We start from the raw sequence: 22,223 nt of genomic DNA, 5'->3' as shown, positions 1-22,223 counted from the left end.
ACAGAAAATAATATAAATTAAAAATATGTTCTCATTCTAAAATAATTTGAATTTTAAATGCATTTGTTATGAGGGGTCAAAATGACCCCTTTCCGCTGTTCTAGGGGCTATCAGATCCTTCGCCGTTCTAGTGTTAAAGACGTGCGACTAGATTACGAATAGGCTATATTGATTGAAAACGGCACTTTCTCACACGATATTGCACCACCACAGGGGCAAATTCACTAATCAACAGTGAAAATGTATCTTGAACGAAAGCAGCTAATCTTTATATTTTCTAGGGTGCTGATCACGAAAACGACCATGAAAATCTCCGATTAGCTCTAGTTTCCAAGATATGAGGGGCGGGTGTATCAGTTAATGATAAATATTCCTATCTTACCTTCCCAATATTGCCTTCAAAATCCCGCGGATGGTAAACAGAATGATATTGTCCCCTTCAGAAATCATGCTGGGTGTATTGTTGTTGATTGTAGTATATTTTTAGCCTGGGTAGGTAGCAACAGGGCAGCTGAAGGGAGGGGCGGCGTGTGTTGGCTGTGTTGGTTGACACATTGAGATGCAGTTTCTGTCTGTAGCGGCTGTGTTCTTTGCGTGTGCGGTTAAAGACGTGTTACAACAGTGCCGTAATAGTGCTTCAGTTCAATCTGATCCCACCTCAGTCTTATACAGTAAGTGACGAGAGCGGTAGTGGATCTAGTGCTACTCCATCACCTTTAAAACCGAGTACATCGAAAGATCCTGATTTCCAGAGTAACGAGGAGTATACACAGCAACATAAAATCACACAGTGTGAGTTGAATGATCTGGTAAGAGATCTACAATTGCCTAAATGTAAAGCAGAACTGTTGGCGTCTAGACCGCAGCAGTGGAATTGTCTTGACCAGATGGTAAATGTGACTGCGTTCCGTGACCGCCATACTTCATTCCTTCCATTTTTCAAAAGTGAAAATAACTTGCTATTTTGCAGTAATATAGAGGGTCTCATGGCAGCTTTGAAAATTGACTACAAAATAGATGATTGGAGATTGTTCATAGATTCATCAAAGTTAAAAGGCAGTCCTTCTGCATAATGCCAACTTGTTTCCGTCAGTTCCGATTGGTTACGCAGCTTACATGAAGGAAACTTATCACAACATGAAGCAACTGTTATGCAGAGTAAACTATGACAAGTTTAAGTGGCATATTTCCGGTGATCTCAAAGACATCGCCATATTATTTGGCCTGCAACAGGGTTACATCAAATTCTGTTGCTTCTTGTGTATGTGGGACAGCTGTGCCAAGGCATGTCACTACAAACAGAAAGATTGGCCTATGCGTGAATCACTTCAACCTGGAAAAGTTAATGTTATTAACGAAGCACTTGTCGAATCAAGCAAAGATATACTCCCTGCTCTTCATGTAAAACTGGGCCTTATGAAAAACTTTGTAAAGGCCATGGATAAGACTGGGGAAGCATTTTTGTATTTGCGTAAGACATTTCCACGTCTCAGTGAAGCCAAAATAAAGGAGGGGTTTTTCGTTGGTCCGCAGATACGCAAACTGTTCAAGGATAAACATTTCGATAATATTCTCGCAGGTGATGAGAAGTTAGCCTGGGATTCCTTTGTTCAAGTGTCCACCAACTTCTTTGGAGGTAAAAAGGCAGAAAACTATAAGGATCTTGTGGAATAGCTTCTGCAGTGCTACGATAGACTGGGGTGTAACATGTCCTTAAAGTTACACTTCTTGCATTCTCACTTGGACTTCTTCCCCGAAAACTGTGGTGCTGTTAGCGACGAACATGGGGAACGCTTCCACCAAGAAATTTCGGACAGGGAAGAAAGATACCAGGGAAAGTGGAGTGAATCAATGTTAGCCGTTACTGCTGGACACTCATCAGAGAATCACCAGCAACAGAATACAAACGGCAGGCAAAGCGATTGCTCCTTCAGTGACCTTCCTCTGAGGGAGAACAAGGTAAATACATGCATATGCTTTTAAGGGCAATTCTGAAACGTTGAAATAACAAAAACACTAGAGGTAAACTTGCATTTTCATGATCATTTTCATGTTCAGCACCCTCGAAAACATAAAGATTAGCTGCTTTCATCAAAGATATAGAAAAAAATAAAATTTTGTTGACTAGTGTTATCGACCTTGGAGTGATATCCAGATGATGAGGCTTGACAGTCTCGTTCTCTGTCTCAGGGCCTCCCCGATGGCGTAGTGGTAGCGTCATCGCCTTGTAATCAAGGTCTCGCGTTCGATACCTGGTGGAGGCAGATAGTGGTTCGGATTGCACCTTAAACTGTAGGCTTGTCCCGATTAGCCTTTCTGTGCATAAAGTGGACTTAAAATAACAATTCCATCAATTGCTCTCGGTCTCGTCTCGATTTGTAAGAATCCGTCAAGTTTACGTTTGTCTAGTCTCTAGAGGAGAAATACATAATACAAACTACATATACAGCATGTCATAGCACAAACTTTCACGGCGTACAGAGGTCATTATGGCTGTACCTAAGGAAATTTTGTGGTAACTTTCCATAACAGATGGCAGCACTGTCGTCATGGCAACTGGGTGCCACGTTGCCAGATTGCGCATAAGTATAATCAAGATACAAGGCACGTCCAGAAAGTAAGTTCCGTTTGGTAATAAAATTAAATTGTGTACAGATACAGAAAAGTTATTTATTGCACAAAATTCTACAACTCTTAAACTACTTTTCCACATAACTGCCGAAATTTTGCAGGCATTTGTCATAGCGTGGCACAAGTTTTTGTATACCTTCTTCATAGAAATTTGCCGCCTGTGTCTTCAACCAGTTGGAAACAGTTTCTTTCAGCTCGTCGTCATTGTTGAAGTGTTGACCGCCAAGGAAAGACTTGAGATGTAGCGACTTTCATCTGTTCTTACAGGACGGATGGAAAAACCTGTTTACTTAACAAATCCAATTGGCCCTCAGCATTTAAGGTTCCGTGGATGAAAAATGGACCAACCCATCGTGTTTCCCACACCACACCATTAGCTCACCAGCACCACAATTCGGCGGGGATCTGTCAAATGTTGGTTATCAGATGGGAAGTATATTCGCGATTAAAATTATCCGATATGCCATCTGGTGGGATTTTCTGAAACTACTCTATATAGGATACTATGTTGTGATGAAGTCGTTCAAAGCATGGGAAATGTTCGAAAGAGTAACGTCTACTCTTCATTTATTTGCTCTAAATCGTTTTGTGGGTCAGGACAAGTGAAAAGCTTACATGCGTTTCCACCCCATTGAATCAACAAATTGAAATTTGTATATAAATCAGGGAAAACAGAATTGATTGACAGAAGATTGGAATGGGGATAACATTGAAATGCGGCAAGGAAATTACGAAGAATGCACCAGTCTGTTAACTTTATTTTCCGAAAGATGATTTTATTACCATGAAAGTAAAGTTTTTTAAAATGTTCATTATGAATAAAACATTTTTCTTTCGAAAACAATGTATTATGTATGAAATTTGGAACAGGTGCAAGTCGATTAAGTGCGAAGATGAAAATAGTTTGAGAATTAATTAATAAATGTCTGTAATCATAAAGGTAACCAGAAAAAGAAAATCAACATGCTAATATTGCTGTTTCATTCAGTAAGTCTTTTTTCAGTGAAGATAGCCTCGATGAAATTGTGAATTCTATTATTATTATCCTGTGTTAGTGTTAAACCAGCCTGCCTCTTTGGAGGAAGAACTGCAACAGTATGTTTACATTTTTCTCCTGCCCACGCTTTGCAAATACAGGTGAATTGCTTTATTTTCAAACCATTCCTGAGAGTCCCAGTTACAACCGAGGTGTAGATGAAATAGCACTGCTTAGAGGCATTTTTATTCTACAAAAAGTTGTATTTTTTGATACCTCTAAAAAGGAGAAAATGGTTACAAGCATGCATTAATAACTTTTACTGGTTAAAGACACATTGGAAAAACCTTCATCACTGCATTTATTGCTATACAGCATTTGACAAAATAATTGTTAATTCGCATTAACATAAATCATCCCATGCATGACACTTCAAAATGAAATGAAAAGCTGGCCTCCGTGGTCAATCTAACGCGCTACAAAGCCAGAGGTCCCTGGATCTGTTTAAGACATGATTTAAATTTAATGTATTTGCCGTTCTGCAATAAACAATGTGTTTCATACTGGGGGTGTTCAGAGAGCATTACCCCATTTCCCGAACGAGTTATAGTAAATTTAAACATTTTGCACTATCATGTATTAAATGCAGGGTTGCTACTCCCTGGGAATTCCTTGAATTCCTGGAGTTATGCTTGAATTATTATCTCAGGGAATTAAGCGTGAATTCTAAGTGAATTTTTCTCCATAGACGTGAAAATACAACTTTATTAATCCAAATACCATTGAATTTATACATATTTATAAATGTCCTGAGACAAGTTTTCACAGTTTAGCTTTTATTCTTATCGAGGAAGGAAAAGAAAGCTGCGTGGAAAATCAATCAGTTTACTTTGTTAGTGCCCTTTGCTGAAAAATCAATCTAACAGACGAATGATTATTGCAAGAAAAGATAACTTGAAGTTAGCTAGGTAAATTTGAATTTGAAATTCTGAACATGTGTGACATATTTGTAGATGCATTTCGAGTCTTGAGTATGTGAAATGGCAAATGTAAGCTCCGCACCTTAAATTAAATATTTTAAATATATATACCATTGAAATGAATTGAATTAGAAATTTTGGATACCTTGGAATCACATAGACCCTTTATATTGTTAATATATTTGCCTTTGTAGATGTGTGGGTGTTGAGAGGCGATAATACGTAAGGTTAAAATAGAGAAAACATCTGCTTGTAGCCTTGAATTTCTGGATAGTTCGCCTTGAAAACCGTGAATTGAATTTTTTCATGGTCCTAGATTGGCCACCCTGAAATGGCTCTCTAAAATTAACTCATTATATATTATGGAACTATAGTTTAAAACGAATATAGGTCATTTAGAAAATGAGTAATTTTTTACTGCGTTTAGGTCATAAATGCATTTTTATTGTCATTTTTCAGCAATTTTTAGGTCATTAAATGCCTTTGCCTTTAAATGAAAATATTCGACTTACCACCAGGTAGGTTTGTTGAGGGATTATTGTTGTTTCAGAATCCAAAATGTCTCCAGATAGGTTAAACAGTACTGGACGTAGAGTTTAAAGTGGTTGGTTGAATTTGTTGAATTAGTGTTTTAAGTCCACTTTATGCACAGTGAGGCTAATCGCGACGGGCCCTACAGTTTAAAGTGGGATCCGAACCAAGTTTAAAGTGGTGACCAACCCAATGTGACATGTATCTCCTGAGGGAATCGAACTCGAGACCGGGGGCGACGACAAGGGTGGACCAGAATGGGTCATGGCCCACTCAAAATCGGCTCTGACAACCCTGTCAATATGCAATGGAAATATTTCGTTAATACACACACACACACACGTGTGTGTGTGTGTGTGTATGTATATATATATATAATGCACATTATAAAGTCTCTCTTATTTGGATGACGTAATAACAATGTGAATACCAGAATATATTTTTCTTTGAAGTTCTGGCCCGGTCAAATCTTTGACAACCATGTAGTGGGCCACCCACACAAGACCGTCTGGCGCCGCCACTGCCCGAGACCTCTCGACTCCATTACAAGATAATAGCGTTGTCGAGAAGGCCGCTTTAGACGTCGCCTTTTTCAGGAGTGGTCGTTTAATTGTAATCTTCAGTTGGAAGGGTGGGGGCGGGGGTGATCACCATTTGCTCTGATTTTTTTTTCTTTGTTTCACTTGACTTCAGACGTCATGGGGGTGATGAGCATTTACTCTTGACGATTTACTTGAACACATTCTGGAAGGGGGACAACATTTTAATTGTCAAAGTGAGTGACGGCTGTCTTAATTTCAAACGTCCGAGAAGATGTTACATAGTTTAAGATCTCTCCTGTGGCCGATGACCCCCTACGATCGTAGCTCCGCTTATTTGCAATAAGAATTTCTGCTGTGAGGGAAGACGTGATTGTTCAGCTGATGCAGATAAACATCGCCATTGATAGCAACAGCTATCCACTTTCTGTTGCACCTTGGACTTGCCAGCTGTGAAGGGGAAGAGAGGAATGCCATTTACCGTCGCCGTGGATTGCAGTGTTGCCATAATCGACACTTATGCAGTTCCACAGTAGACCACCGACCAGGGTATTTCCGGTTTTAAAAGTTTCCTTTTGCAATGTAAAATACATTTTAGAATCGTTAGTCACAATTGAGTCGCACGTTAAAATACGAGGGTTGACCAAAAAGTTCGTGAAATGAAGTTTTAGTGATCATTTTTAAAATGGGAGTTTCGAAACTAATATATTTTTGTTTCATTTCTGATAAACATACGAACACAACGATATATTAATATACTCAAAATATTCCGTGTAGGTCCAGTCCCTATTAGCCTTACTATGCATAAAGTGGACTTAAAACACCAAATCAATCAATCAATCAAAATATTCCGTGACATGTTACTTTCGGATAGAAGCAAATTTTTGCGAAACTGTTTGAATTCGAGGCTGAATAGAATTTTTGAATCAAAAGATTAGGCAAAATGTTTCAAATAAAAGTTGTATACTATTCCTTACGCTTTAAAACTGCATATAAAAATAGGTACGCCAGTAAAGCGCGGCAAAGCACTGAAAGTCGAGTCGCTCTAAACGCTTATTTCTGTGCAGGTGGTCACTTCCCAGCGTTAGTTATATCAGCATTCGTCATTTTATCTTTAATCCAGGAGGGGCAGCTATTAGGTGTAAACGAAGTTTCTCTTTTGGAAAGAATTTAGGTTTCCCCGAAAGCAAAAATTACTCGCCAAATCCCTCCCTTTCAATTAAGTATACGACAAAAGTGTTCTGATATTTAGGATCTCGCTTCTATTTTTAATTGAGTGATTGATTCAATTAGGGCATTTTACATAGCTTTTCTGCCATATTTGGATAATAGAGATGATGAGGATGAGCGATGAAATAGCTGGAGGAACTCGAAGTTCGTGGCATGAGGTTAATTAAGGGATCCATTAAAATGATAAAATGAATGTTTTCCTCTAACTTCCTTCATGAAATGAACAATCGCAACTGCTTCTGAAACACACTACCACAGGCTGTAGTACAAAAACCTCGAGAAGGTGTTCCATAGCATCAGAAATATAGGCTGATGCCCTATTCGTCATTGGGAGTGCGTTACACAAACTGACTGATCGCTACGGCATTCCATGGGTAGATTGAACCTTGAAACTATTATCTATGGGCGGATTGAGGACGAGGAGGAGGAAGGGGGCATCGCTCTCCGAGACGTGCAAAACTAACAACCGACCAAATTAGTAAATTAATACAATACTGAATAGCTAACACTCATCTCATTTGGTGCCTACAATTAAGCGAGCGCCGCGAGACATCTAAAACGAATTATAAAACAAATAGTAATCGCCACTCCTTGACGTCGAAAATTAAACGACGACTCCAGAGACGTTTAAAACTCTCAGTTAACGTGAGACTAAATTCCAGTCCCCTTGACGTGTAAAACTAACAATGAAACTTGGCTAAACACGGGCCATCTGCACCCCACGAAAGATGTTAGTGCCACCACTGTGCTGCACGCACTCGCGCGCGCACACACACACACACACGCACGCACCCCCCCCCCCCCACACACACGCAAAATAAGCTGCTTCGTCAATGCTATACTAGGTGAGATAATCCAAAACTTTTACTTTCGGAGCAGGCATTTCAATTAACCACTGTGAGCCAAGTTAATGTGTATCAGAGCTCTACGCAATCAACCCGGGTTCAGTTCCCATCAGCTGTCTGCAATCTTAGCGCCTCTAGGTTCGATGAGATTCCTTTCAATTCTGCACCTTGGGGGAAACAGGAGGAGTATAAAGCCTCTCGGATCGCGAAGCTAATACCACATACCTCACGCAATACCAGGATAAATTGGGCCACGTACTACTTAACAGATGCCTGATATTACCAAATTCCTATTTTAAGTTGTTCGAGTATTACTTTTTTACACAAATTACAATATAGTTAAGAAGACAACCTTAAGTTCACTTTTAAACGAAGCCCAATTTAAGACATAAAAATAATATTTATTGCAATTGTAATCAAAATCAGGTCACACACATAAAAATAATGGATTCTGCTGGGTTCCGCAACAGGACCGGAACATTTTTTCTCGCACAATTTAAATTCGGTCCAAGTTGCGTATAGTTTCATTTAAAAAAAAGTTCCTGGACCGTATTTAAATTGATCCTGAAAAAGGTTCCTGGACGTCATTATTTGCTGGCTTATATTTGTGCGGATTTATGTCAAGGGTTGCTCTAACTAACAGTACATAAAGTGGCAAATTAATAAGAATGTTATTAAATTCTATTATTTTAAATAAAATTAGCCCTTGAAAATATTTTCTTTTTTGATTACAGGAAACTTAATTTTAAAACATAAAACTTAGGTCATGGTAATTGGGGCAGAATAAGATAACACAAATTATTTCGTTAAACTATCGATTTTATCGTGAAACTCAAATTACTTTATATTACTTTTGAGGAAAATATAATCACCTTCAGCTAAAAGAAAATCCTTTCCTGTCAGCATGACTCCGCTATATGTTTTTACTAAATATCTGATAGTCTGGCAACAAACTTCCCCATTTTATCTGTCAAGGGCATTACTAGCTATGTTAATAAATTGAAACTTGGTTTATGTTAATCCAATAGGTACCACGGGTCTAGAAATTAAATATACGGTGGTTGTGGGTAATTAATAAACTAACAACATAGAGAAATTGGCCTAATAGTCATAAATGAAAATTTATTGGGAGCCGTGTACATTTCACGTTCATAAATCCAGAGGCCCAGGGTTCGAATCCTGGGTAAAGCATGGGCGTTTAATGGCGATTCCACCAATTTATCATTCATCTTCGTCTTTGCAATTAACTTGGAAAGGTAGAAAGCAATTTTAAATAACAAAAAAAAAAAGAGCTTATAGTATGTGAAGCTGAATGGAGATAAATTTTCAAAAAATATGAACCTAGCCGATCTCCTTGGCAGAGTGGTTATCACAGCAATCTACGACGCCAGGAGTCCCAAGTTCGAATCCCGACCTGGGCATGGGTATTCTTTGTGGGTGTCCCTTCATCAATTTCATCATATCATAACCCATCCTCATCTTCGCGATTAGCCAAAAGTGGCAGAATAGCACAGTGAAATAAACCAAATAAATAAAACAATAAAAAATAGAAACCCACTCTTCATGTGCGTTCAATGCGTGTGTAGTTGAATAATGGCAACCAAAAGATGATGAAACTGACAACATGAACGAGACAAGAAATAAATTAAATATCAATGACCCGATACTCCAACCAGGGCCTTAGGCTTAGCTACTAGAAGCGTTGAACTATTACAATAACAAAACGTAGTCTCCCGTTAATGATTGCCTTGACACATAATTGTGAACAGCAAATGCTTTCTCGAAAAAGAAAAAAGAAATAACTGTGTTAATAGATAAAGGCAGGAAAATGAAATTCGAGTGTATCCTAACAGCCTTGGCAGCAGGCCTTTGTCTATGTTAACCACCACAACTCCATTGTTAGTGACTCGATCTTTTGTTATCATAGCTCAAAACCAAACAATGAGTCACATGTTCGAAGAAGAGCACTTTGTAATCGCATTAGGAATGCCACCGCAAACAATATGCATTATTGAATTTGATGTTCTTTGTTTTTCGTTCTACCAGCGTGGTATTCAAATAATCATAAACGAAAATTGTTCGACTGAATTCTCAGTAAAGAGTCGACTCTTAATTTACAACGCATGCGATGGGTGATTACTAGGGCTAGGAAGCTGATGACAAATCATCTTTTTTCTGGGCTTTGAGAGGCTTTGAGAAAATGCTAAACTCATAGTAATTCGTTTCACTTCAGTTAGAACCAGAAAACATTGTTTTTATTTTGCATTTTTTTGCGTTTTTCATCGTTTTTTGGTTATAGGTAATTTTTTTCAGTATTTTTGCCATTCTTATTGCATTTTTTTTATCATTTTTAAGTTTCTTTTCCTCTTGTTCCAGTTGTTTCATGAATTTTAAATACATTTGATAGGATGAAATGAAGTAAAAATAATAAATATGAAAAAAATAAATAATACATTATCACTTAATTGCTTTTTTCCCTTTGCTTCGATAGTTTAAACCACCAAACAACAGATTTTATCAAATTATTCAACTAGTGTCTTGTAATTTATGAAAATGTATTAGGCTTTCATTATTAATTGCGGAAATTATTTTTGTCATTTTTTAAATTTTTTAGGTCATTTTTAACAATTTTAAGGTCATTCTAAGATCATTTTTTTGAGGTTTTTTAAGTCCTCAACTTTCGAGTCCTAGTGATTACGATAGATGATAGCTCACATGAAGCTCGTGCATTTCCCTGCACCTGACTCCACGGAAGACTACCAAGGTATCCTCTGGGGATCTCGCCTCTGTCAAATACCTTTGATCCTTCGCAATTCACAATTTCCTCCTGGAAACTCAATTTGAAAATAGCTCAATCACAGAGACTCGGAAACTAAACAAAGCGGTGTAAAAACTATAAAAACAGGAAGAAAGTTTATATTGAAATACACATTTTGGAGCAGCACGTGAACTCAGACCCATTGAAAATGATATCACTCGGAAAATCGAACCCGAGATCCCTGATATAAAGCTAGCAGCAGGAAGTCATAGCCAGCCATCTGAAAGTTCGTGCCGTATATGCAACGTTCATCAATGTGTAGGGGCCAGCCCCCGTGGCGGAGTGGTTAGCACATAGCGCTACGACGCCAGGGGTCGCTGGTTCGAATCCTGGCCTGGGCATGGATGTTTGTGAATGTCCATCAATTTCATCCTATCATCACTCATCCCCATCTTCGCAAATTGGCCAAAAGTGGCACAGAAAGCGAAGTAAAATAAAGCAAATCAATGTGTAGGGAAGGAGGGGATGCTTTGAAACACAAGGACGAATTAAATAAAAAAAGGTGTGTTGTGCAATTGACGTGACAAGTAGTACAGTTGACATCAAAACTTATAGTAGGCGAATTAGCGGTGGACAATTTGCCTACTGTTATTTTTCCCGCCGATTGTACATGTTTCCCGGAACGAAAATTAGGAGAAAATTTCTGAAGTTTGGGCATAATCCGGTGAAAAAGAAATATGTTGATATGAAAGCAGACGGTGGGCCCCTTCCCCGCGGGAAATTTGTGACATCTCATTATAAACATTTCTAGTAAGAAAACTGAAGTTGTTCGCCACCTGGTAAGTTTGGACATTAAGTAACTGGGGAGATGGTTACGTGTTTGAACCGAGCGGTGGCGACAAGGAAAGTTGAGGTGAAGTTGGGTACCTCCCCCCTTTCAGATGCAGCTTCCGTGCACCCGGCTAGAAGTTACTGTTTACAATATTCTACCGCCAAAAATTAACAGTCTACCCGTTAATTTACAAAAACGGTACTCAGCCGTTCTTTATTTACATTTCTGATTCTTTTTTTACATTTCTGAATATTTTGTCACGATTTACGTTGCAGTTGCGTGCACCATATATTTTTAAAATCCGAATCATTAAAATTACATTAATTAGCTTAACTACGTAATGGTCGTTGATACTTTAAAAGCGGCCATGGTCATTTTTATGGTAGTTATATTACCGTTATTTATGGAGTCAAATTTGTACAGTGGAGAGGGAATCTGTTTTCTGTCCACCATCTTAAAACGTGTTAACCGATTTCCCTCAAATTCAACACCGAAGCTGTACTCAAAGGTTTCTAGCAGCTTTTACATTTCCAAATTAAGAGCTCTAAATTCACGGCAGTAATCGTGGTAAAAAAATCGGTGCATTTCCACCTTTGCATCCCTACTCCTCGTAAACCACGTGCTGTACTTCGAAAGTGTCACTGCCAATTTGTAGTGCAAATTACGTACTAATAATCCTATGAGATACTCATTTAAAACTTCATTAATCAAGATAATCATTTTTCAAGATGGCGGCCTTAAGTCACCATTAAGAAAGTGATTTCCGAGCTAAATTTATTCCCAAGACCTAAACTTTGTTTCAGTTATCATTTTAAAAAAAGTTCCCTTCCACTTCCCTCTTCTCGTCTCGTCTCGTCCTCTCCTCTCCAAACTCCTCTTCTCTCATCTCGTTTTCCTCTTCGTATCTCCTCTTACTCAATTTTCTTCACAACTATCAATATTCTCGGTTTTCTTCATCACTTCGAAAATGATTTCTGGAAAATAGCTGGCTGCTATACTACAAGAAAGCAATTCAAAACTAAAGTAGCAGTTCAACTACATCACTACATGTATACCCAACGACAGTTACGTACAATATTGGAGGGACAGAATACTTAAAAATTGTTGTTACAACGGAAGGAAAGGGCGTGGTGTAGTGGTTAGAGTTCTCGATTGGGCTGCTAGTGGTCCCAGGTTCGATTCTCCTTACGATATGTTATCTTTTTATTAATGAAGAGCATAATGGCATTATTTGTAATAGCAGAGTAAAGTGGTTGCATTTTTCTGCATCTGGAATTTATGTATATATAAAAAAACTGAATTAACACACGTTCAAAGGTATATTTTCATGTATAAGATCGTGAATTATGATACTCTAACGATAATTGTGTACTGCTTCAAAGACATTGACAAATATTAATAAAATAACTATTTATATTTGTGGCAATTCAGGACATACTAATATTACCCATTTTCCCACTCGAGCTCAATGCAAAGATACCTCCACAAATATCGACTGAAAAGTTTTCATCATGTGCAATTCTCCATTAAATGTTTTCGCCGATTCGTACTACCTTCGTTTTCTTTGTTACAAACAAGTATTCTTTGCACTTTACATGTAGGAGGAGAGTTGCATCTACATTTCACATTGGTCAGCTCCTTCTACCCGCTTTCAGCAGCGAAAGCTTATAGGGTATTGGTCACCGTTGTAGATTGTCAACCTGATGGTCGTAGGTCCAAACACCTCCGGTGGCAGAAAATTTTCGTAAGTTTTAGACATATCCCAATGTGTTCATTGTCCATGTCGTGTGAAACGGAATGATTCAGTTTGGAATTAACGATGGTGGGAGGGGAAATATTAAATAACATCATCTCAATTTCAACGAACCGAGAAGTGGAGAAAAATTGGATAATTCTTATAAATATTAAAATGACATTCATGCTTTTAGTGATATAATCGCAGGTAAAATCAGAGATCTTACGTGGAAGATTTTTTCTTGCTCTGAACTCAGGCAAAAGGCATTTCGCGCCGATCTAATACATTCTCTAATACATTTCAAAATGTTATTGAATGACGATAATTTGATCAATGCATCAATTCTTAACGCTGAGACGATATTTTCTGCAACTACCTCTTTTCTCCTCTCGTCTCCAGTCCCTTCTGTTCTTCTCTTCTCCCTCCCCTCCTTCTCTTGCTTTTATCTCATATCGCCTTCCCTACTTTTCTCGCATCTTGTGTCCATCCCACTCTTCTCCACTCCTGTCTTCGATTTACGACTCCACTGCACTCTTCTCCACTTCTTTTCATTCTTCTCTTTTTATCTCTTTTACTCTACTCTCCACTCCACTCCTTCCCTCCTCTCCCCTCCTCTCTCTTTTTCCTCCTCTCTTCTCTTCTTTGCTCCATTTTCCTCATCTCTCCTCGAATCTTTTTCCTTTCTTCTCCCTACTTCTCCTCTCCTCGTCTATCCTCTTTTTTTCTCACCTCTACTTTTCCTTTTCTACTTTAGCTTTCTCATTCTCCTCTCCTTTGTCACCTTTCGTTTCATCTCACCTATTTTCCTTTCTGTAGACTCAGCGATGAAATACTAGAAAACCTATTTTTTTCCTTTCAAATGGAATTTTGTCATTTGCGATATAATAGTGATATTTTTATAGTCCTCCTCCGTAGTCGAGCGGGTTAAGGTGTTCACTCGTCTTGAGATCGTTCGCTGCGGGACGGCGTAGGTTCGAATCCGGCTCTGGTCGGAATTTATTCGGCCTACGTATAGGGCCGGTGGCAACCCACCATCGTGAGGAAATTGGGAAGCTCCGAGTGAGTGAGCGTAACCCGGTCGAGAAGACCTACAACAACGGCTGGGGGTTCGTCGGGCTGATCACCCGTCAACCCAATACTGGTCTAAGATCTCCACGCTATAACAGGCGACGGAGGAACAGTGTGGGAGGGAGACCAGCAGTCGGTAGGTAAGCCAAGGCCCTTCAAGGGCTGTAGCGCTGTGGGTTTAGTTTAGTTTTAGTGATATTTTTATAATTGTATATAATAAAACTTATTTTTATATCTTTCGCGTATTTCATAAATATCTTTGTGCATGTGGCAACCCTGAAATTGAGCCTAACTCTACACGCAACCCACCAACGCCTTGCTTAATTTGGGTTGCCTAGTTTAAAATGTCGTTTTGAAATTAACGAAGTATTCCCTGATTCCTCTCTTTCCGGTTTTATCCTGTCCGCTCTTTTTGCACAACCACACGGAAGAGAACTCGTTGGTTAAAAATGTTTTACTGTCGCCTGGGGAGAAAAAAAACAACTGGTTCGTAGGCTCACTTAAACTGAAGGCGTACATAGTGGTTCGTATCCAACTTTAAAATGTAGGTCCAGTCCCGATTAGCCTTACTGTGCATAAAGTGTACTTAAAACTCCAAATCAATCAAAAAATCAACTATGAATTAGAAAAGTAATGACCGACTATTTACTTCGCTTCTCTACCACTTTTGGCTAATCGCGAAGAGGATGGTTGAGTGAAGATGATATGATTAAATTGATAAGGGACACTCACAAAGAACACCCGTGCCAAGGCCTGGATTCGAACTCGGGACCCCTGTCGTCGTAGCGCGCTATGCAAACCACTCCGCCACGGAGGTCGGCAGAAAAGTAATTGCTTGATTGATTGAAATAATATTTTTGGGCGTGTCATGACTTTGGTTATTTGCACATTATACGTGGTCCAGCCCCTTATCGTAACTGAAATCTACATCTTTCTCTGAGGACTAAAATCTCCTTCCCTAATTAAAAACCGAGGCTGTAAAGGAGCATTCAGCACGTAGCTATAAGGACAGAACACAGGGCAACACACAACCCTACAGAGGATTACTCTGGCCTCAGGTTCAGACGCCAGAACCTCGTTGACCCGCAACATTGCAGTTTCCAGGGTGGAAGTGAGGTTGACATTTGTGTGGCTTCGGTAAGGTCCACCCCTCCCCCCCCCGAAAAATAATGGATTGGAGAGTAATTCAAGAAACAAACGAAACCGTTTATACGGCTAATGTTCGATTGAATCAACATTTCAAGTTTCCATTGTTAAAAATTGAATAGCCAACCCCTCTACTTCCTCGATTTTAGCTAAATATTGACGTATGTACAAAGTTAGTTCATTATCCGTCCACACAGATATCAAGAAGACTTTTTCTCTGAAAGAGTTTCCCCGATGGCGCAGTGGTAGCGTCGTCGCCTTGTAATCAAGGGGTACCGGGCTCTATTCCCGGTTGAGGCACATAGTGGTTCGGATCAAGACTACTAGAAGGAAAGGCTGGGGTCAGACACGCCTCTTTTTGCGACTGCCGCGGGTGTGACGTCATGGGCGGACAAAACCCAGCTGAGTCTTTACCCCATACGGAAAGAAACGTGGAAAGGCTGATCTGTTTTGTTCTTTTCGCTCCTTTTTTCTTGTATTTCTGGATTGTTGGGTTCAGGGTGCGAAATCCTGGAGTGGACGAGGGGGATTTCCCCCCACCAATAATCTTGGCCTCAAAAATCCCCCCACCAAAAATTTCCCGGGGGGGACAGTTTTTGTTATAACAAAGAAAAGATAAGCAATCACTTTTAATTTCAAATATACTTTACTAAGAATAATATCGAAAACACACACAAATTAGTGTGGCTGTGAGTGTTGAATGCTTTCTCTCTCAAGAGATCACTAACAAATCTACATCAATACACACAACAAAAGTAAAACAAGAATGCAAAACAATAATAACTATGAAATCTAATTGATTTATATTAACATAGTGCACAAACTAAACAAAAACTTACACATAATAAAACCACTTCAACTGCCATAATTTATTAACATCTTTAACCGGTTAGTAAAGGAATTAGCTGCTTTACACTATCTGATATGTATGAAAGTAACAAATTAATTTCTAATTAATAATCACAATAATTATTTTAATTGAGTAATTTATTTTTACTTTTAATAACATTGAAAAATATGTACATCGTATAATTCACACATATGTTTGTGGGGAGGGGGGTTTTAGGTTAAGAAGTTTCTCCCCCTAACCAGTTTTCAATGATTTCGCACTCTGGTGGGTTGTGGGGTGCTGCAGTTTACAATGCCTTCAGTGAGGTGTTGCGACGTGTCGTAATCTCCGATGAAAAAATAAAAACAGCGGGTGACAATATATAACTGAACACATCGCATCTAACGAGACTTGTTAGTGGATTGCGATACCAGTAGTCTCATTACACAACATCAGGTTACCATACACTTCAATTGGGTTACAATTATTAGAATAAAAAATAATAATATTGTAATTTATAATAATATTGTAATTTATAATAAAGGCTCTCACGAGTATAGTAAGATAAAAACTGCAAGCATATACCCCCAATTTAATATCCTGCCCCACCAAAATTCCTATGTCAATTTTAGGTTCACTGTTGGTATTGAAGAGTTAAATCTCGACCTCCTCCAAATAATTAAATTCTCAATCGCCACACCAAAATTCCCACAACAGTCTAAGAACAACAGTAATTAATACTCAAGACTTGGCTATCTCCCATCCTAGTGCTCAATTTCCTTACTATAGAGTTGGAAACTTCCCCAACCAAGGGTAATTCCACATCAGAATTCATGATAAAAATTTAAGGTTTAATATGTAATAGCTGGATATTGTGCACCTCACATAGATATACCGTGTTGCCGAGAGGCGACACTGGTATGTCTCGTCTCGTGAAAATTCCATCTCTTCTCGTGTCTAGTCTCGTTAACAACACTAATAATACACAGTAACTGTTATAATTCCCTTGGAAATACACAACTTGCTATTTATATATGAGTGATGCTTAAATGACAACGTAGTTCAACTTCCGTCCTCCATTGTTCTATTATTTATTCAGTCAAATTTTCATCACAATCGCCCCCCCCCCCCAAGTTAAGTGGACGCAACCAGCTTTCACATACCCGCCTGTGGGCACCCCTGTTCGACATCCCACTGAACATTTCTCCCTGTGTAGTTCAAAGATTCATAAGACTCACAACTGTAATCTGAATAAGGAAAATTAATGATGAAATAAATATCAATAGTCGAAGCAAAGTTACCAAATTTGAAGAAGTTAAGTGAAAACAGCTCCTCTCTCACTCCTAAAAGAGAGCAATAGATGAGGTTGTTTTCTTTTACATATTCAACTTATCCATAATTTTGGCTTTCTGCCTTTATTTAACAAAACGCATGACCAGGCATATTAACTTTAATTTTACATGAAACTTTAGGTTTCAGAGAGAAATGTGACGACCTAAAAACTACCGATTCAATACATATGTTAATAGCTGTATAATCCAATTCTGAAGACATACATTATCTTGGATCCTAAGCGAACCTGTATATTCAGTCCCAGCTAGTTTCTGGGCATAATGACGGCTCTTTTTTGTTCATAATTTCTGCATTGATTCCGCTCGAAACCGTGGCGCGGAGCGATCTGTCCGCCCGTGACGTCACGCCTGACGTCAAGGACCACGTGATCAGGTATGGCCCCAGCCTTCCTTCTAATAGTCTTGGGTTCGGATCCCACTTTAAACTTTAGGTCCAATCCCGATTACCCTTATTGTGCATAAAGTGGACTTTTAACACCAACTCAATCAATTTTTCTCTGAAAGTCTAAAGTAATGCAGCAAAGTCGTTCTGCCGTGTTTCGAGAAATCAATGTTGACTATTTTGTTCCAAGTGAATTGATGCACAATCACTGCAGAGGGGATTTTCCACTAGGCTATCCTAGGTTATAGCCTAGGGGCTGGAAGTCCAGGGCGATCGCACAAAAATGAGACAGAGGAGGCAAAGGCCATCGACGATGAAAATTCGTTTATATTGTGATAATAGCAAAATAAAGCAAAGTGTCAAGTCCTTTCACTTCCTCTTTTTCATGATGGGAGTTAGAAGGGGGGGGGAGTTTCTAGCGTTTGAATAACTTCTTACACAGTGACGTGACCAGGATTTTCGATTGATTGATTGGCTTTATTTTACTTCGCTGTTTGTGCCACTTTTGGCTAATTTGCGAAGATGGGGATGAGTCACAATATGATGAAATTGATGAATGGACACTTACAAACATCGATGCCCAGGCCAGAATTCGAACCCGGGACCCCTGGCGTCGTAGCGCGATGTGCTAACCACTTCGCCACGGGGACCGGCTCCAGGATTTTCGAAAACAGTATTATATTATTATTATTATTATTTCCATACCTTTGACGTTCTTATTTTTATATACTAGACCAAAGGGTGATATGACCCCACCAACCCCTCTTTGGGCACGCCACTGTTCTTACATCAAACATTTAACTTTCCAGGAATTTGTAGGGGTCAGGATTTCTTTCAAGTCTACTTTATGCTCAGATAGGTTGATTGGGACTTGGCCTTGTAAAGTGGGATCCGAACTACTGTGAAAAGAACCTCCACCGAGGATCAAACCCGCGAAACCTTGATGAGAGGCAACAGCATAACCACAAGGCCCTTTTGTAGTGGTAATATAAGACTAATTTTGGCTTAATTATGGCTACAAGGAAATACTTGAACTTGATAACTTTTTAAACATACCGATAGATCTAAAAAATATGCATTAGTAAGGGAAGTATAAAGTTGCATAATTGTAATACCAACAAAAGGAGCTGCGTAATATATACTATTAACATGTTGGTTGTAGATATCAGAAAATCAAGAGCCATCCTGAAAGAGAGTATAGTTTCACTTCCTGGAAGTAGAGCTAGAAAGAAAAGAAATTGTAACAGAATTCCTCGAACCAAAGGCTACTTATGGATAGTTATTTCCTGTGATCGTATGAACGCACGCAAGAAATGCGTACATGCATTGTCTTTATTGGCCCTGAGAGATCGACTGTCTCGGAATCTGAGAAGAGACATCGCATATCACGTGGCAGAGCACAGGAAATGCCGAAGTGCGATCATTCCTCCGGATTGCACGAACTGATAGAGACTGTGACGCACACGTACATGTAATTCTAACTGATAATTCAATGATATTTATTTCTATCACAAGAAGGCGAAGTATGTGTGGTTTTGGCGTACAGTGGCTTACACGGGGCGTGTTGATGCAAGCTTAACCTTCATTGCTCAGATGCCCTAAATTTGACAAAAAAAGAAGAAAAAAAGAAAGCGCAAGCAAAACAAAAAATGGCCCACCCTCCTTCAAATGTCCTACGCACGCCACTGGAGATGGTAGCAACTCAATAATGTATTATCTATGCATCTCTCTACAGGATGATTTAAAAGTACGTAACCATAGAACAGTCCCGTCATTAGTGCAGATAGCGAAAAATGGAAAGAGGTCACAGTTGTTGGAAATATGTAGTTTTCAATGTAGTGCTTGAATTTTCAACTTAGAATGCACAATTGAAGGTGTTCACTGATGCACAATTGAAGGTGTTCACTGGTATGAGCCTCAATATGAACGGAAATTGTCCTCCTGCTCAGGGCCGGCGGAAGGGGGATCGAACCGTGCCACCGCCCAGGGCGGCAAAATTTGAAGAGAAAGAAAATATAAGCCTATTAAAAACTTGAAAGTTATAATATTATATTATATAACTTGGGAGTTAATGTATGCCAACCCACCGTTTTGGAGGAACATAGTCTTACTTTAGAACCACTGAGTGCCACAAGGTGGGAAAGCAGATTCGATGCCTTAACTCTGTTCAGATGTCAGGTGGGGAGGTCTATCTATGATGCGCTCCTTCAAATAAGTGGCGACAATAAAACTGTCCAAATGATCGCACATGAGGCTCAGTGTATTGCGAACCAGCTGTGTGGCTTTACATTCCTTTGCTCACTAGTTATCTGGTATGACTTTTTACTCCACATAATGTAATGAGCAAATGTCTTCAAAACATTAACCTACAATGCATTAGATGCTGTTAGATGATTTCTTGCAAACATATCAACGCTTTCAAAAAAGCAGGAGTGATGAAAAATTTCAGTTTCCTAGACGCCACTTGGCAGCCTCCACTCGTGGAGATGTGATCAGCACCACTCTCCGGCCGCCTTTACCTCGGAGGGACCTCGGAGGGTTGCCCCCAGGTACCCATTAATTTGAGGCTGGGTGAACCCCAGAGCTGATTTATGCGGGGACAACGCAAGAAAGATTTCAGACCTCAAATCACTCACGCGGAGATCTGAGAATATTACATGTTATTATTTTAAAAATACAATCATATATCACAGACCTACAACTGTAAACACATGCAGTTAAACTTACTTTTCTTTGCTAATACTTGTTACATTTAAGATACGTTTAAGAGAGAAAGAAAGAAAAATATATATATAGAGAGAGAGAGTTCTCATAAAATATAATAATAATAATATAAAATTAGTGTCGCATTTTTTAAATTTCAACTGTGGTCGAGCGAGATATCCTTTTGTGCTTAATAGTATTGAAATGGCGTAACAAACAAGTCTTATTATTTATTATATAGTTTGATGTTTTACTTAGGAATGTATTGATTTTAAATTTCCCGTTGCTGCGTAATGACCGGGGGGTCGAAAGAGAGCGGTATCTGCCGCCACCGCCCAGAGCGGCAAAATGACTAGCGCCGACCCTGCTCTTGCCACGTGCTTCGTCCTTGCAATACCGTACTGTATGAGGTAAATTAAGACTTGATGACATTATTGGAGGCAAAGTACAAAGCCCGTGTAGGCAGGCAGGCAATTCGTAAATAAGCGATTTTTGAAAATCCCGAAAAATGGGACAAATTTGATTTTTATCCAAACTCCTTGTGAGGATTTCATACCCACTCACCATGGTCGAAATCCGAGAAGTCAAGGGTCATCATCTGCATGATTTCGCTCCCTTACACACACACACACACACACACTAGAGAGGGGAGGAGAGAGAGAGAGAGAGAATGAGAATTATTAAATTTTGTACATCTACTTGGTGGAACCACGCTGGGTAGGACGTCTTGACTACCATGCGGGAGACCCGATTTCGATTCTCGGGGTGGATGGTTTGATGTCCCTGCATGGAGAAATCGACTGGAGCGTCGTGCTGATCACACCACCTCCACAAATAGCCAACATCATGAATATCCGTGTGGCCCTAACTTCACAACCCCCATATACCTTCATGACATGTTGCAATGTGCAGGGATAACTTTACATTTCTTTTACACCTACTTGTTCTTCATTAGTCCAATTTGAGTTTTTGAGTGAAAAACAAATTGATTATATATTTTTTCTTTCTTTGCAGCTGTTTTCATGCATTTCTCCTTCCTGGCTACATTCTTCTGGCTGAACACAATGTGCATTAATATTTGGTGGACGTTCAGGTAATTCCTTCACATATTTCTCAATTTTATATGCTTATGAAATGTAAAGTTTTGAAAACAGTAGTGCTTTTTGAATTTATGGCATTTTGTGTATTTTCTACATTCATCAGAGTAATATCACGTACCAGTATTCATTTAAATTATTATGTTAAACTTTGTGTCTAGAAAAATAACATTGGTCTCCAAATCTATTTTGACCTGACATTTTTTCTTATGTTTGGGTCAAGGCTCCTTAAAATTGCATGGTTTGCCTGCCCTTCGGGAATATCCTGTAGCTATTGTCTGAAAGTTGCACTGATTTTTTGTAAAAGCTAACACTGCAAATGAATATAGTGATAAAATGTGTAGTGAGACCAATATATGTTTCTGTCAGTTCTGTCTGTGTGTTGCCTACATCTGCTGGAACAATTATGAACTGCTAATGTTGCTAACAAAGATTATGTGTCATTAAAATGTCACTTTTTCACTTCGTCCATAAAATTGCCATTCTGAAGTCCATTAAGTGCTGCACATGACAACTATTGGTCTCAAATGGCAGAATAATATGGCGTCAGTCACGCAATTGTGAAATTATGACAATGATAATTTCCTAT

General features: G+C 39.0%; 1 protein-coding gene across 1 annotated transcript in view; it reads left to right on the top strand.

Annotated features, from left to right (window-relative positions):
• LOC145984117 (putative G-protein coupled receptor Mth-like 1) overlaps positions 1–22,223 on the top strand; it is a 75,050-nt gene that overhangs the window by 15,276 nt on the left and 37,551 nt on the right. Inside the window, exon 2 of the mRNA XM_083117551.1 lies at positions 21,552–21,630. Within this exon, the coding sequence (XP_082973677.1) occupies positions 21,552–21,630 (79 nt within the window). The remainder of the gene's footprint in view (positions 1–21,551; positions 21,631–22,223) is intronic.

Source organism: Lepisma saccharinum, chromosome 2, assembly GCF_977018435.1.
Source record: "Lepisma saccharinum chromosome 2, izLepSacc3.1, whole genome shotgun sequence".
NCBI lineage: Eukaryota > Metazoa > Arthropoda > Insecta > Zygentoma > Lepismatidae > Lepisma > Lepisma saccharinum.
This window is presented reverse-complemented; position numbering and strand designations above follow the sequence as displayed.